This window comes from Erinaceus europaeus, chromosome 1, assembly GCF_950295315.1.
Source record: "Erinaceus europaeus chromosome 1, mEriEur2.1, whole genome shotgun sequence".
Lineage (NCBI taxonomy): Eukaryota > Metazoa > Chordata > Mammalia > Eulipotyphla > Erinaceidae > Erinaceus > Erinaceus europaeus.
Window position 1 is genome coordinate 117,262,705 of NC_080162.1, and position 17,612 is coordinate 117,280,316.

Sequence of the window (17,612 nt, forward strand, 5' to 3'; positions counted from 1 at the left end):
CGCCTCCTGGCCGTGCTGGGCCTCCCAGCCCAGACTTCGCAGATTGTCTCGGGTCGCCATGGGCCTGGAGCTCTACCTGGACCTGCTGTCCCAGCCCTGCCGCGCCGTCTACATCTTCGCCAAGAAGAACCGCATCCCGTTCGAGCTGCGCACCGTGGAGCTGCTCAATGGTGGGTCCGGGCAGGGCTGTGGGTCCGAGAGATCAGGAAGGAACAGGGAGGCCAAGGTTCGTGGAAGGAGCCCTTCTCTCCATCCGTCCTTTTTCCCTGCGCTCCTCGCTGGGAGAGGGGAGCCTCCGCCAGGCTGAAGGAGCGGGACACGAGGAGCGGAGGAGAGATGGGGGCTCAGAGAAGTGTGCCGCCTGCTGTGGGGCTAGGAGACCGAAGGAGAAGAGGTGCAGGCTCCATGGCAGAGACCGGAACAGAGGGTACCCGGTTGCCGACATTCTGCTCCGGAGGGATATTTGACTTTGGAGTCCAATTCTGCACAGACGCAGTCCACTGCCTCTCCCTCTCCCCATCTCCTTCTCTCTCTTTCCATCCTCCTTTCCCCCTCCCTCTCCCCCTTCTCTCCCTCGCCCCATCCCCCTCTCCCCATCCTCTCTCCCCGTCCCCTTCTCCCTCTCTTCCCAACCCCTCTCCCTTTTCTCCCAGCCCCCTCCCCATCTCCCCTCTTCCTCTACCTTTCCCCCTCCCTCTCCCACTCTTCCTGCCTCCCTCTCCCCCTCCCCTCTCCTTCCCTCTTCCTCTCCCTCTTAATCTCTCATTAGTGATTTAATGATTGTTATCAAGAATCCAAGATAACGGGTACAGTTCCACACAGTTCCTACCACCAGAGTTCCATATTCCATCCCCTCCGTTGGAAGTTTCCCTATTCTTTATTCCTCTGGGAGTACAGACCTAAATTCTTTTTGGGGTACAGGAGGGGGCAGAGCTGGCTTCTGTAATTGCTTCTCTGCTGGACATTGGTGTTGACAGGTGGATCCATACCCCCAGCCTGTTTCTATCTTTCCCTAGTGGGGCAGGGCTCTGGAGAGATGTGGTTCCAGGACACATTGGGGAGGTCATCTACCCAGGGAAGTCAGGATGGTGTCATAGCAGCACCTGCAACTTGGTGGCTGGAAGGCAGTAAGTTATGAGGCAGGACAAAAAGCTTAATAAATAGGAACCAGAAAATAGGAATAGAGCAGGTGACAATAGGGATTTTAGGGTGGGAAGAAGCAAGGAAGTCTATTTTAGGTATGTTTCAAGGGGCATATAACTTCAGTAATTTTTGCCTGAGCCCAATAGCTAACATGCAGGTAGACTAAAAATATTGTATGGGAAGATGCTGTCAGAATTAAAAATAGGGCTAGAAAGCTGGTGTAGGGCAGAGAGTAGCTCCCAAACATGGGACAAGCATATAAATACCATTAACTGTTTGCCTGGAGATGAGAGGAGGTACCCCACAGGTATGGTGGGAGCAGGAGAGCTACTGGATGCATGTGTGTCTGTGTGTGTGTGTGTGTGTGTGTGTGTGTGTGTGTGCGCGCGCGCGCGCAAATGAAGAGTTCTGTCTTTGTAAGAAAGTTCATTTCTCTGACAGATTCCCCGAGATGCCATGGACCCAGCTAGAATCCTGCAGCCTAATATTGGGGTATATGTGTGGGGGGTGGAGTGGGAGGAAGATATAGTAAGCAAGTTGAGATGGTCTTGGCTAAGTCTCTCTCTCCCTCTCTCCTGCTCAGCTCTGGATTTTGGTGTGGTCATTACCTTGTAATCCACAGAGTCATCACAGGGGGATCCACAGTTCAGAGACCTTGAACCCACCAGACCTACTCTGTCAGCCTTAGCTGAGGCTGAATGAAGGGGCAGGGTGATGAAGACTGGAGGAGAGATGGGGTGGACAGAAAAGCTGCAGCTGGGGATTTGGTGGTGCTGAGGATTAAACCTGAGACTTCAGAGCCTTAGGGATGAAAATCTTTTGCATAACATTATGCTGTCTCTCTGGCTCTCTTGACTATCTTCCACCTAGCTCTTCCATCTCTGCAGACCCTCCACTCCCTGCCTTTGTGTCTCTGCCAGAGTGCCACCTCCTTCCAGCCTTCCCTGGGGACTGGCTACTTGTGCTGCCCAGAGGTTACCTCTGCAGAACTTGGGGGCAGGAGCGACTTGAAATATCAAATAGAGGGGTTCAGTGGAAGGTGTGTTTGACTAGGAGAGGAGGAGAGAGTTTCTTTTGTGAAGGAACATTCTGAAGGGAGTTAGAAGGAAGGCTAAACAGTTGTGGTCATGGTTGTAGGCTTAAAGCAATTGGGAGTATGATTTGTAGGAGTTTCCATCTAATCCTGGGCTGATGGTGAGCCACCAAAGGTTGGTGAACACGGCAGTGATGACACTTACATGTCCTTCAGAAAGTCCCCTCTGGCTGCATCTTTGGGAGCAGAAACTTCTCAGAGGAGCGCCCAAAAAGCCAGGATACAGAGAGACACTGAATTATACCTTTTGATGACTCTGGATGGGACAAGAATAATTCCAGTTCCAGGAGAGCCTAAAGGCCAGGTCAACTTGGATATCCCCAATAACCAAGAGGGTGTGCAAGGGGACAGAAGAAGAGATAGCAAGTAGACACCAAGAAAAGGTCACCTCTCTGTATTTGGTGACAAGGAAAGAGGTGATGTAAGAAGTCAAAACTATTTTCTCTCTTGCCTCCAAGGTTATCACAGAGCACCACTACAAACTGCTCTTTTTTTTTTTTTTTCCATATTTTATTGGACAGGACAGAGAGAAATTGAGAGGGGAGGGGAGATAGAGAGGGAGAGAGAAAGATAGACAACTGCAGATCTGCTTTGCTGCTTGTGAAGTGACCCCCTGCAGGTGGAGAGTAGGGGCTCAAACCCAGATCCTTGTGTGGGTCCTTGTGTTTAGTATACTATGCGCTTAACTGGGTGTACCACTGCCCTGCCCCTTGAAAGCTGTTCTTAGGTGACCAACCACCTTGTCTCTGCTTGGGATACCTAGAATGTGAGACCATGATGCTGGTGATGGAAACATAGTAGTGGGTTTCATGGGCAGGTTCAGGAAAGGACAGGCCTCCTTGACTGGCCCATTTTGAGTTCTGTTGCTGATAGGTAGGCTGGGGGAAGTTAAGCTCAGGGAGACTCACCATGTGACAGAGCAGCTACTCTTCCTGTCGCAGTGACCTCACCAAGCTTTGCCATGGAGGTGAGGAGCTGTGGGCTGGAGAAGGGCTGTGGACTTGGCTGGACTCTGCAGGGAGTGGACACAGGCCAGACAGGGCCCGGTGTCTTCTTCCTAGCACCCACAATGCTTTTCTACAGCTCAGCACCTCAGCGATGCCTTTGCCCAGGTGAACCCCTTGAAGAAGCTCCCTGCCTTGAAAGATGAGGACTTCATTTTGACTGAGAGGTAACTGGGAGACCCCCTCCTCTAGGGGCTGCTATCATCCTGTCCTAAATGTTTTGTAGACAACAAACTGATGTCATCAGAGGTGAAGGGGCTTTTGCCCAACATCACGTAGACAAGGGCTGGAACCCAGGCCCACTGTAGTTCACAGAGAAGGGGGAAGGCAAGCCACTTTTTCACTTCTGTGTCAGTCCTGTGGCTGTTGGTGAGAGTACCCTGGTGCAGAGGTGCAAAGAAGAGGAGACATAACTTCACTACTCCATCTCACCCAACCCCATCCCATAGGAACAGTTATCAGACCAGTCTTGCTTTGAGATGGGCCAGGGGTGGCTAGGCTACCCATTAGCTCTATGCTAAGCTAAGGTTCCCCTGAGTTTTACACCTCAACAAATCACAGGAAGGGAAAGCTGCCCATTCTTCTTCTCCTCCTCCTTTTTCTCTTCTCCACCAGGATTTAAAAATTAATTTGTTTTAATTAGAGACATAGAGAAAGACAGTGAGAGAGATCAGAGCACTTCTCAGCTCTGGTTTATGGTGGTGCCAGGGATTGAACTTCCAACAGTAGAGCATCAGGCATGAAAGTCTGTTGCAGAACCATTGTGCTCTCTCCTCTGCCTTCCAACCAGATTTTTGATGGGGCTCAGTGCCTGCACAACTCCACCATTCTCAGAAGTCATTTATTTCTTTCCCCTAGATAAGGGGAGGGAGGAGGGGGGAGAGAGAGAGAGGAGCACCACTCCAGTGCTCACGAAACACTGCCTACAGGTACTCCCATCTTGTGCCCTAGGGCTCAAACCCAGGTCCTCGAACATGGTATATATTACTGTGTGAGTCACTTGCTGGCCTCTAAAGTGGAAACCCTTTTAACAAAGGCCAGACCGTCTCCCAGTTCTTTCCCTTTCATCACCCAAGGAGCAACATGAGGAATCTTTAGGACTCATCTCTGCAGCTTCAAAGGGATGCATTCCAATGGTTTCCTCAGACAGTTTTCCAGGGCCATTCTGTCTTACTCCCCCAACTGTCCGAGTCCTTGTATTGTCCAGTGTGGTGCAGGATTCACGGATGTCTGCCAGGGCCAGTGTGTACTCTCCCAGTTACTCGGTCTCTTCTCTCCCCCTTGGGGGATGCTCTATGACTCCCAGGGACCTGCAGCCTTCCTCAGAGGTAGGTGGAACAATTAACTAGCTGGAATAAGAGTGCCAAGGCTACTTGTACAGAGAACTGAGCTGTTAAACTTGAGTTTGGATGCAGGGTTTATTTACTTGTTAATATTAATAATTTTATTTATTTTTATCAGAGCACAGCTCAGCTCTGGCTTCTGGTGATGCAGAGGGATTGAACCTGGGACTCTGAAGGCTTGGGCATGAGAGTTTCTTTGCAGAACTATTGTGCTATTTCTCCTGCTCCAGGTGCAGGATTTCTAACAGGGACCATGGGAAACTGGAAAACAGATTTTCTGCTCCTTTCCCTGGGGTGTCCAGTGGTTACCCCCCACTCCTGAAAGCCTTCTTGTGCCTACAGATTTATGCATCTCCAGTGCTTTCCCAGTTGTGTCCCTCTCCCAACACTATGGTTAGTCCTCATAAACCAGGACAGGAAAATAGCTCTGGGGGTGAGTGCTCTGCTGTCCCATGGTCCTAACATTCCCTCTTCCCCAGTGTTTCCTCCAGGGTGCTTAGAGAGAACAGGAATGACAGGAGGTCTGTTCAAGCCATCAGAGGCTGGCCTGACTCTAGATGAGAGTTGGTGCAGACTGGATAGAACTGAGCTGTAAACTCAGCTTTCATGCCACTTCCTCTTGGAAGCTCTCTGACCTAGTTATTGGTGGGGTGCTCTGTTATGAGATTCTGCCTGATAGTGCTTGGTATTAATCAAAAAAATTACTCAGAAAAACACTTGGCTCTGCCATTAAAGGCCATGTGCTCTGGGAAAATCCCTTTACTGTTTTTTTTTTTTTTTTTTTGCTTTGTCTCAAGGGTTATTGCTGTAACTCAGTGCCAGCACTACAAATCCACTGCTCCTGGTGGCCTTTTTTCCCCCCATTTTATTGGATAAGACAGAAATTAAGAGAGGAAGGGAGATAATAAAGAGGGAGAGAAAGACAGATACCCGCAGACTTGCTTCACCACTTGTGAAGCATCCCTGTTGCAGATGGGGAGCCAGGAGCCTTGAACCCAGATCCTTGAGCAGGTCCTTGCACTTCAAACTGTGTGCACTTAAGTTGGTGTGCCACCACCTGGTCCCCAGCCTCTTCACTATTTTATGCCTGATTTTCTGGTCACTGAGATAGATAACCTTGGCACATGGTCCAGAAGGTTAAAAAAGGGACTCTGGGGTGGGGTTAGGTAGTGTAATTGTTATGCAAGGAGACTCATGCCTGAAGCTCTAAAGTCCCAGGTTCAATCCCTCGCCTCACTATAAGCCAGAGCTGATGGTGTTATGGTTAAAAAAAAGGACTGTGCACCGGGAGTCCCGTACTCCACCTGTCATATTCTCTCCTCTCTGCAGCGTGGCCATCCTGCTCTACCTGACCCACAAGTATAAGGTACCTGATCACTGGTACCCTCAGGAGCTGCAGGCCCGTGCCCGTGTGGATGAGTACCTGGCATGGCAGCACATGACTCTGCGGAGAAACTGTCTCCGGATCTTGTGGCATAAGGTGAGGACCCAGTGGGGGAGCAGTGAGGGCAGAACCCCAAAAGGACCAGATTGGTACTTTGACTTCTTTCTCTTTGATGTGAAAGTGTGTGTGTGTATCACACAAGCGCATCTTTTTTTTTTTTTAAGTCAGAAGTCAAAATCAGCTCAATAAAATGAGAGAGATCAGGATAGAGACAGAGAAGGCAAATCACCACTCTGCCAGATGGCAGACGCTGTGCTGGGTATCAAACTGGGGCCTTCAGGCATACAAATTCTGCTCTCTATCATATGAGTTATTTTCTGGACTGCTTGACTTTTGTATTTTTTTATTTATTTCATGGAACCCTGCTCAGTTCTGGTTTATGATGGTTCTAGGGACTGAACCTGACCTAAGAGTAACAAGTATGAAAATCTCTTGCATAATCATAGCACCATTTCCTTGACTTCTAACTTTGACTTGGCTTTGATTCTTCTAATGTACCATCTAAAACATTCTTTATTTGAGAAATGAATTTTTCATTTTTAGAAATTTCGTTCTTTGCAGTTTCTATTTTATTTGGTCCATTTTTCCCCCCTATAAATACTTTTTTTTTCTTTTTTTCCCTCCAGGATTATTATTAAGGCTTGGTACCCACACTACAAATCCACTGCTTCTGGAGCCATTTTTTTCTTTGCATTTTTTATTGGATAGAATAGAGAAAAAATGAGAGAGGAAGGGGAGATAAAGAGTGGGAGAGAAAGATAGACATCTGCAGACCTGCTTCACTGTTTGTGAAGCGAGCCCCCTCCCCCCACTGGGATTCTTGCACCGGTGCTTGCACTTCATACTATGTGTGCTTAACCAGGTGTATCACTGCCTACACCCAATACTTTTTTTCTTTCTTTCTTCCCCCCACCTTAGGTAGAAAGAGAGAGATATCACAGCACCAAAGAAGCTTTCAGCTTCTGTCCATTGAGTATGATGTTGGCTGTAGGTTTGCTATATATGGATTCCACTATCTTGAGGAATTTCTCGTCTATTCCCATTTTTTGTAGAGTTTTGAGCATGAATGGGTGTTGGATTTTGTCAAAGGCTTTCTCTGGATCTGTTGAGATAATCATGTGATTTTTGGCTTTGCTTTTATTGATGTGGTGAAAGACATTGATTGACTTATGTATGTTGAACCAGCCTTGCATTCCTGGGATAAATCCTACATGGTTGTGATGAACAATCTTTTTGATATACTGTTGTATCCAGTTGGCCAAGATCTTGTTTAATATTTTGGCATCTATGTTCATCAGAGATATTGGTTTGTAGTTTTCCTTTTTTTGCTGTGTCCCTATCTCCTTTTGGTATCAGGGTGATGTTGACTTCATAGAAGGTGGAAGGGAGTGTTGCTGTTTCTTCGAACTTGTGGAAAAGCTTTAGAAGTATGGGTATTAACTGTTTCCTGAAGGTCTTGTAGAATTCATTTGTGAAGCCATCTGGTCCAGGACTTTTGTTGTTGGGGAGATTCTTAATCTTAACTGTTTCGATTTCTTTTTTTTTTTTTTATTATTTTATTTTTTTTTATTTTTTTATTTTTTAATTTTTTATTTAAGAAAGGATTAGTGAACAAAGGCATAAGGTAGGAGGGGTACAACTCCACACAATTCCCACCACCCAGTCCCCATAACCCACCCTCTCCCATGATAGCCTTCCCATTCTCTAGCCCTCTGGGAGCATGGACCCAGGGTCGTTGAGGGTTGCAGAAGGTAGAGGGTCTGGCTTCTGTAATTGCTTCCCCGCTGAACATGGGCGTTGACTGGTCGGTCCATACTCCCAGTCTGCCTCTCTCTTTCCCTAGTAAGGTGTGTCTCTGGGGAATCTGAGCTCCAGGACACATTGGTGGGGTCTTCAATCCAGGGAAGCCTAGTCAGCATCCTGGTGGCATCTGGAACCTGGTGATTGAAAAGAGAGTTAATATACAAAGCCAAACAATTTGTTGAGCCATCATGGATCCCAAGTTTGGAATAGTGGAGAGGAAGTGTTAGGGAGGTACTCACTGCAAACTCTAGTGTAATCCTGCTTTCAGGTATATATTTTGCAGTAGTTTATGGATACGTGTGAACATAAGCTCTCTCTCACAGAAACTGTTGTATGTCTAGGTTATGGGGCTTTGTTAGAAAGTGAACTACCTGAGATGAAATTAGAGTGTACTATTAAAGGAAAGGTCTCACCCGAGTAATGAAGCTGAAGGGTTGTCATTCCACACGTGAAGTCTCTGGATACAGTCTGAGGTGAAGCATGTTGAGATGGCAATCGTTGCTTTGGTTAGGTTGTGATCGGCGGATGCAATATTATTTGGTTTGGATTGGGAGATGCATACGGGAAAGTGGGCCCTATCCAAGGGTGCCAGGACTGAGGGAAGTAGGGGCTCTATAGTGAAGATGTGAGGTTCCTGCTGTCTTAGGGTTCAAAAAGACAATCAATAGTTAATATTATCATCACATTATTTGTTAATAGGGTTAACTTTGAAAAGTCCCTTTGTTATGGTTTGCTGTACAGTACCCAGTATCTTGTATATAGCTGTGCTATTGGAAGCTTCTAATCTACTTGGTCTAGGCTTTTGAGAGAGTCCGCATATCAAATATGTAGCCTATCTATTTAAAAGATTCAAGTTTGTCTTTTGAGAACCTTTGAGACATACAATTGATTTCCCCCTCTCATATTAATTAACTACTGATTTATATGTCTACATTTTGCTAGGAGTGTACATAAACACCATTCCCATCACCAAAGGACCGTGGCCCATCCCTCCCGCCCACTCCCACCCCCCACTGGCCCAGGAAGCTACATGTCTACCCCTCACCACTGGGTTTTTACTTTGGTGCCCTACTTACAATTTGATCAGGTCCTGCTTTTAGTTTCCCTTTCAGATCTTCTAAGTCAGCTTCTGTTGATGAGTGGGATCATCCCATACTCATCTTTAACTTTCTGACTTAGTTCACTTAACATAATTCCTTCTAGCTCTGTCCAAGATGGGTCAGAGAAGGTGGGTTCATTGTTCTTGATAGCTGCATAGAACTGTTTCGATTTCTTTGTCTGTGGTTGGTGTATTTAGGTTTTGTAGTTCTTCTTGGTTCAGTTTTGGAAAGGCATATGTTTGTAGGAATTCTTCCATTTCTTCCAGATTTTCTAGCTTGGTGGCGTATAGTTCTTCATAGAAGTTTCGCATGATTTTCTGGATTTCTGTGGTGTCAGTTGTGATATCTCCTCTGTCATTTATAATTCTATTAATTTGAGTGTTCTTCCCCCCTCCCTTTTTCTTAGTGAGTCTGGCTAGGGGCTTGTCAATCTTGTTTAATTTTTCAAAGAACCAACATTTGGCTTCATTGATCTTTTGTATGGATCTCTTATTTTTGATGTTGTTTATTTCTGCTCTAATTTTAGTGATTTCTGTCTTTCTGGTTGCTTTAGGTTCCTTTGTTCCTCTTCCTCTAAGTCCTTAAGGTATGCAGTAAGGTCGTTTATTTGAGCTTTTTTTGTTCTTTAACATGTGATTGTATGGCTATGAGTTTCCCTCTCAACACTGCCTTACTGTGTCCCAAATATTTTGATAGCTTGTGTCTTCATTTTCATTTGTTTCCAGGAACATTTGAATTTCTTGCTTGAGTGTCTCTCTGAACCAGTGGTTCTTAAGCAGTATGTTGTTTACTTTCCAAATTCTGTGTCTTTTAGTAATTTTCTGTTTGTTGTTAAATATTAGCTTTATTCCACTGTGGTTTGAGAAGATACTTGGGATGATTTCAATGCTCTTGAATTTGTTGATGCTGTCTTTGTGGCCTAACATGTGGTCTATCCTTGAGTATGTTTTGTATGGATTTGAATAGAATATGTATTCCGTTTTTTTGGGGTGAAGAACTCTGAAAATGTCCAGGAGGTCTAGTCTGTCCATCTCTTCATTTAATTCTCTTTTTTCTTTGTTGATTCTCTGCTTTGTTGATCTGTCTAAGTGTAAGAGTGGGGTGTTAAAGTCTCCCACTAATATTGTATTACTATTGATGTATTTTTGTAGTTCTTTCAGTAGGTGTTTGATGTATTTAGATGGTCCCTCATTAGGTTCATAGATGTTAATAATTGTTAAGTCTTCTTGGCTTATTGATCCTCTGATCATTATGTAATGGCCTTATCTTTTATTACTTTATTTAATTTAAAATCTATTGTGTCAAAGATGAGAATGGCTTTTCCTGCCTTTTCTTGTGGTCCATTGGCCTGTATGATAGTTTTCTATCCTTTCACTTTAAGTCTGTGTTTGCCTTGTTGGGTCAGGTAGGATTCTTGCATGCCACATATGGTTGGGTTATGTTTTCTGATCCATCCTCTGTGCCTTTTGATGGGTTAGTTTAAGCCATTGATATTATGGATTTAATGTATTATAGTGCCATTATTCAACAATTTTTTATTTGTTCTGATATACTGCAAGTATTATAGTGATGTTCTTGTTTATAAAAGGTCTTTTAGAACCTCTTTCAGGGCAGGCTTGGTGATGGTTGCCTCCTTTAACTGTTGTCTGTCTGAGAAGGTTTTGATACCTCCATCTAGTTTGAATGAAAGTCTAGCAGGATATATTATCCTTGGTTGAAACCCTTTTTCATTCAGGGCTAGATAGATATATTGTCATTCTCTTCTGGCTTTTAGAGTTTGAGTGGAGAGGTCTGCTGATAGTCTTATCGGTTTTCCCCTGTATGTGACTTTTTGTTTTTCTCTTGCAGCCTTTAGGATCCTTTCTTTATCCTTACTTCTTTTCATTGTAACTATGATGTGTCTTGGTGTCTTCAGGTCTGGGTTGATTCTGTTTGGGACTCTCTGGGCCTCTTGAATCTTAATGTCCTTTCTGTTGTTCAGGTCTTGGAAGTTTTCTTCTATAATTTCCTCTAGAATGTTTACTTCCCCTTCCTCTCTTTCTTCCTCTGGCAGGCCAATTATATGAATGTTACTTCTTTTGAGATCATCCCATATGTCTCTGTTGTTGTTTTCAGTGTCTCTCAATCTCTTTTTGAGTTCTTTTACCTCTTTCTTAGTTTTCTCTAGCTTATCCTCTGTCTGGCTAATTCTCTTTTCTGCTTCTGTTAGTCTGCTTTTCCTTCCCTCAGCTTCTTTCTTCAGTTCAGCTATTTCAGTTTTCAGTTCTCTAATTACCTCAAGGTATCTAGTATTTTCCTTGAGGGTCTCATCTGTTGTTTTCCTAATTCTGCTAGCCCTTTCCTCCATAGTTGTCTTCATTTCTGTGATTATTAAGTTAACTCTTGCTTGCATAGTTTTCTTATCTATGGCTACATCTGACTGATTTGTAGTTTCTTCTGAGCTCCTGTCTTCATTTATTGCAGTAGTAGTTTTATTTGCTCTTGCTCATTTTTTTATTGATGTGTTTTTTATTTTTATGTTCTGTTATTCAGTTGTTGTGTTTTGAGTACAAGCCATGCTATACTAAATACCTTTATGACAAATGCAGTCACCAACCTCGGAAATTACAATAGTAACTCAAGCAAAGATTGAAGCAGCTTAACCAATACCAGTCAGCTGAACAATGCCTCCAGTCCAAGAAAGAATAGCAACCAAATCTAAATGAGAAAGAAAGAGAAAGGAAAAAAGGGATAGCAAGAATAGACAATTATGCAAATCTAATGTCCACTATAAATTCTAAGGGTAGCAAGAGGAGAAAGGGAAGTAGAGAAGAGATACACACAAACAGAGACCACTCTGAGTCAGATTTCTTCCCTAAAATAATTCACAAATGAGTATCAGTGAATTCAGAAAGCAGAAGAAGGAGGAAGGAAGAAAAGAAGACAAGAATGAGAAAAAATGAAAAAAAAAACAGAAAAAAAAGAGCAGTAAAAGAAAAGAGGGTTTTTTTTATTTATTTGTTTAATTAGCTAGGCAGAGGGAGGGGGGTGTGGATAGAGGAGGTAGGTAGAGTGAAACAAGTTCCTCTCACAATGGATAGGACAACCAGTCACCTAGCATTGGAAAATACACTAAAAGTTAACTTTGGTCAACCTGAAGGAGGGGGGGGGAAAGGGACACATGTAGATATAATAGTACTAATGAAATAAAACAGAATAAAAAACCCTAACAGTCAGTCTGCAGCTTGCATGGCTCCCGATTGGTTCAGGCAGCCTGAGCAAAGACAGCCAATTGTTAAAAAAAAAACAAACAAACAACCTCCAGGTAGTTTTTCCCAGGTGGGGTGAGGCTCTGATTGGTCAGATATATTACCACTCCAATTGTGCTTGAACCACTTAGAAATTAAAAAAAAAAAAAGAGCAAAGGGAATCAGAAAGGAAAAGGATTGGAATCACACCCCTGGTGAGCCAGGAATCTTGGTAAAGAAAAAAGCTCAGCGGGGAGCCTGCTAGTAGCAGTCTCCAGCCCCTGGGGTCTGGTTATAGGGTGGGGGAGAGGGGTGCGCTTCAGAAAAAATAAAAAAATTTTCTTTCTTTTCTTTCTGTTTTCTAACCCAAATTGAGCTATAGTCACCTCCTTGGTGTCACACTTAGGATCCCTCATTCACCGTCCTGCTGACGTCCTGCCAGGTATCCTACCCTTTCCATCAGTTGTTGTCGGAGCTCATACCAGCAGCTGCCTCCAAGTCGCCATCTTCAGGCATGAAATTCTTTTGCATAACCATTGTGCAATCTCCTCCATGCTCTAATGACTAGTTAAAAATAAATTTGATTAGTGGTTTCATAAGGGCGTAGTTCTATGCTGCACCCACCACCACAGTTCTGAATGCATTTTAGTAGCATTCTAATATATGAGTTGCTATCAGGCAGAACTTTGTTTAGAATTTAGAATCTATTTAGGTTTTATTCAGAATCAGAATTGATTTTTTTTTACCCTATCATGGTCTCCAAAATTTAAAGAGAATTTTTTAATTACTTTTTAAAGCCCCAAGAAATTTGGAACCTCCAGCTTGGAGCAGAAGGGAAATCAAAACAGATAATAAATGAGATGGAGGACAAGGCAGGGTCCCCTAAACTGAGAGGCCTCTGTGCCCCTTCTGAAGGAGCACTTTCCATCCAGTGTCAGTCTCAGATGCCAAGCAGTGAGACTGGGGTGGAACGCTACTCCTACATGCTGAGCACTTATTATCATGCTATCTCCCCCTCCAGGAGATACATTTTTATTTCCTTCTTCTCCTCACCCTCCTCCTCCTCCTTTTTCTCTTTTCTACCAAGGTTATTGCTTATAATAGATACTTTTATATCTGTGGAATGAGGTTATAAAATAGTGGCCCAGGAGGTGGCACAATGCATAAGATATTAGACTCTTGAACATGAAGTCCTAAGTTTGATACCTAGCATTACGTGTGCTAGAGTGTTCCTCTGGCTCTCTCTTTCTCTGTCTCACTCTTTTAAATAAACAAATAGATCTTTAATAAGAAAACAACTCTAGGAGTCGGACAATAACGCAGTGTTAGGTTAAGTGCAGGTGGCGCAAAACTCAAGGACCAGCGTAAGGATCCCGGTTCAAGCCCCCGGTTCCCCACCTGCAGGGGAGTCATTTCACAAGTGGTGAAGCAGGTCTGCAGGTGTCTAACTTTCTCTCCCCCTCTCTGTCTTCCCCTCCTCTCTCCATTTCTCTCTGTCCTACCCAACAACGACAACATCAGTAACAACAATAATAACTACAACAACAAGAAAAAAAAAACCAAGGGCAACAAAAGGAAATAAATAAATAAATATTTAAAATGTTAAAAGAAAAGAAAACAGCTTCTAGGGGCCAGGCAGTGGTGTATTTGTTTGAGTGCACACATTACTATACACAAGGACTCAGGCTTAAGCCTTTGGTTTCCACCTGCAGGGGGAAGCTTCTTGAGGGGTGCAGCAGTGCTGCAGGTCTCTCTCTTTCCCTCTCCCTCCCCCCCCTCTTTTGCCACCAGGGTTATTGCTGGGGCTTGGTGCTAGCACTACAAATCCACTGTTCCTAATGCCCCCCCTTTTGTATTTTATTTGATAGGGCAGAGAGAAAGTAAGAGGCGTGGGCGAGATAGAGAGGGAGAGAGAATGATAGACACCTGTGGAGCTACTTCACTATTTGTGAAGCATCCTTGCTGCAGGTGGGGAACTGGGGCTTGAACCTGGGTCTTTGCACATGGTACTGTGTGCATTTAACTGGGTGCACCACCACCTGGCCCCGTCTCTTGTCTCTCTTTTCCTCTTCTCTCTCAACTTCTCTGTCTCCATAAAAAAAAGATACAATCGAGCCAGGCGGTAGTGCAGTGGGTTAAGCGCACGTGGCGCAAAACGCAAGGACCGGCTTAAGGATCCCGGTTCGAGCCCCCAGCTCCCCACCTGCAGGGGAGTCGCTTCACAGGCGGTGAAGCAGGCCTGCAGGTGTCTATCTTTCTCTCCTCCTATCTTCCCCATCTCTCTCCATTTCTCTCTGTCCTAGCCAACAACAATGATGACATCAATAACCACAACAATGTTAAACAGCAAGGGTAACAAAAGGGAAAAAAAAGATACAATCTTGTTAATCATTATTAAATCACTAATAAAATAAATAAAAAGAAAAGGGGGTCAGGCGGTAGTGCAGTGGGTAAAGCGCACATTGTGCAAAGTGCAAGGACCAGAGTTTGAGCCCCTGGCACCTCACCTGTAGGGGAGTCGCTTCACAAACGGTGAAGCAGGTCTGCAGGTGTCTGTCTTTTTCTCCCCCTTTCTGTCTTCCCCTCCTCTCTCCATTTCTCTCTGTCCTACCCAACAACAACATCAATAACAACAACAATAAAAAACAAGGGCAATAAAAGGGAAAATAAATATATTTTAAAAAATTAAACTAAAAAGAAAGAAAAGAGCTCCTTAAATCAGCCCCCATCCAAATGTGAACCCAATTATTCAGTCTCTTTTTGTCATCCTCAAAGAGATCAGAGTCCTAATGTCAGCTGCTCCTAAGGTTCAGCCAGTTGGAAATCACAGAAGCAGTAATATTTGTAGGAAAGGACTTCTTTGGGAATTTCTCTGTAGGCTTCACCAGACTGTGGGGAAAAAATAGTATATGGAACCAGGAAGCAACTCCAAGGGGCAGTTGTTCCCCCTCCCCTGCCATGCTGGTCCCTGACTCCCCTCTTTGCCTGTCCACCCACCAGGTGATGTTCCCTGTTTTCCTGGGCGAGTCAGTATCTCCTGAGATGCTGGCAGCCACCATGGCAGAGCTGGATCAGTCCCTACAGCTGTTTGAGGACAAGTTCCTCCAGAACAAAGCCTTTATCGCAGGAGCTCACATCTCCCTGGCAGACCTGGTGGCCATCACAGAGCTGATGCATGTGAGTATGGTGGGCAGCTTGGATCTGCTAGGCAGGAATGCCCGGGTGGCTGCTAAAATCCTACTCTCGACACCCCCTCCGTGGCTATGGCACTGTGCTCAGATGATAAAAGCATTTTCTGAAGCTCTGTGACGCCCAGATCAACTACTGTCATCCTTGGTCTCACCCGTCTGACCCCTTTCTCCCTACAGCCTGTAGGCGCTGGCTGCCAGATCTTTGAAGGGCGGCCAGCGTTGGCTGCGTGGCGCCAGCGCGTGGAGGCGGCTGTCGGGGAGGCCCTTTTCTGGGAAGCCCACGAGGTCATCATGAAGGCTAAGGATTGTCCACCCATAGACCCCACCATAAAGCAGAAGCTGCTGTGTAGGGTGCTGGCCATGATCCAGTGAACTGGGAAGTCTCACTCTAACACTGCCCTTCACAGTTCATAAAGCATCATTACTTTCATTTCCAGTTCCTGTGGGACGTAGGCCTGGGCGTACCCATCTCCCACTGCCCCTCTGCTCCCCAGGCCATCTCTGTTCCCCATCTTGTCTTCCATAGCTGTCTGAAAGCCACATGAGAATGATATGTCCAGACCTTGTCTCTTTTAATCACTGTATTTTATTTCTCAGTTTGAAGAATAAACCTAGGCTCAGCCTGAGCTTCTGTTTTTGACTCTGATATGTGTTTTATTTCACCTGCCCTTTCACCAAATTCTGGTCTTAGTCTCTACCCAGAAGTCAGCCCCTCTTCTTACTCAAAGGCCGGTTTCCCAACAGTGGTTGCCAAGAGTGAAATGAAATGAAGTGAACAGTTGCTCTAACTTAGTGTATAAGAAATGATATAAGTAGCCCCGTGGGGGTGGGGGGCTTGCTTGAGTACTGGCTTTATAAGCATGAGGTCCTGAGTTCAATCCCTGGCATCCAGTTGCCAGAGTGATGCTGTGATCTTCTTTGTCCTCTCTTTCTCTATTAATAAAATACTTTTTTTTGTTAAAAGTTTGTAGTTAGTTAGTTAATATTTATTAGATGTAGACAGAAATTGAGAAGGAAGGGGGAGATAGAGAGGGAGAGAGACACCTGCAGCCCTGCTTCACCACTTGTGAAACTTTCCCCTGTAGGTGGGGACCGGGGCTTGCACCCAGGTCCTTGTGCATTGTAATGTGTGTGCTTAACCAGGTGCACCACTACTTGGCTCCAAATCATGAATTTTTTAAAAGAAAATAATTGAGGGAGCGGGGCAGTGGCACAGCGGGTAAAGTGCAGGTGGCACAAAGCTCAAGGACCGGTGTAAGGATCCTGGTTTGAGCCCCCAGCTCCCCACCTGCAGGAGGGTTGCTTCACAGGGTCTGCAGGTGTCTTTCTCTCCCCCTCTCTGTCTTCCCCTCCTCTATTTCTCTCTGTTCTATCCAACAACAAAAACATCAATAACAACAACAATAATAACTACAACAATAAAACAAGGGTAACAAAAGGGAAAAATAATAAATATTTTAAAAAAGAAAAGTGAAGCCGATATTCAAGATTTGTTTCTTATGAGAGACAGCAAGCAAGAGAGCAAGCAGGGCATTGCTCTATCATCTTGGTGCAGGGGATAAACTTTGGGGTGTCAGGCTTGGGAGTCCTGCTCTCTGCCTGCTGAACCCCCTCTCAGGATAGGGCCTGGATAAGCTATTATAGAGAAACTACCTTAGAGCATACCTTTGAACTGGGCCAAACTAGAGCTGTTTTGAGAAACTACTGATCAAATAACAGATTGAGAAATTACCCTGATGGTAAAGATCTATGATTTTGAACTTTTTACCTGAGGACAGAATAAGTAACCAATCACGTACAGGTCAGAGTTGCTACGCTGCTCAGCAGCCAAAACAAGTAGGCAAATCAAATAAGCAGAAACCTCTTTTTAAACCATTAGTTACTTCATCTTGTTGTCTTTCTTCCATAAAAAATTCCTCCCTGGGGGGACCACATGGTGGTGCACCTGGTCGAGTGCACACATTACAGTGTGCAAGGACCCAGGTTTGAGTCCCTAGTCCCCACCTGTTGTTCATTACGCCAGGTCTGCTGCATTGCTTGATGTTGTGGTCTATTTACATAATCATTGTTTTGTCTGAGACCCACCCTGCCTACAGGGCATTGATTTAATCCCCATTGGTTAGATCCCCACTGGTTTAATCCCCACTGGTTCGAGCTCTTTTTCCACTCTGCCCCCTCTCCTAGTCACTTCCTGTTTTCCACCCTACCACTTCCGACTTAGAAGATATTTAAAGGCAGATTATTTTCTGATTAAAAAAACACAC

At 44.8% G+C, this 17,612-nt stretch overlaps 1 protein-coding gene across 1 annotated transcript; it reads left to right on the plus strand.

The window, feature by feature from the left end:
- Positions 1-2: 2 nt before the first annotated feature.
- LOC103111481 (glutathione S-transferase theta-1-like) lies at positions 3-15,980 on the plus strand. Its single transcript, XM_007520764.3, has 5 exons — positions 3-170; positions 3,320-3,407; positions 5,913-6,063; positions 15,158-15,334; positions 15,526-15,980. Exons 1-5 carry the CDS (start codon positions 59-61, stop codon positions 15,718-15,720), a joined length of 723 nt encoding a protein of 240 aa, XP_007520826.1. The 5' UTR covers positions 3-58; the 3' UTR covers positions 15,721-15,980.
- Positions 15,981-17,612: the final 1,632 nt, after the last annotated feature.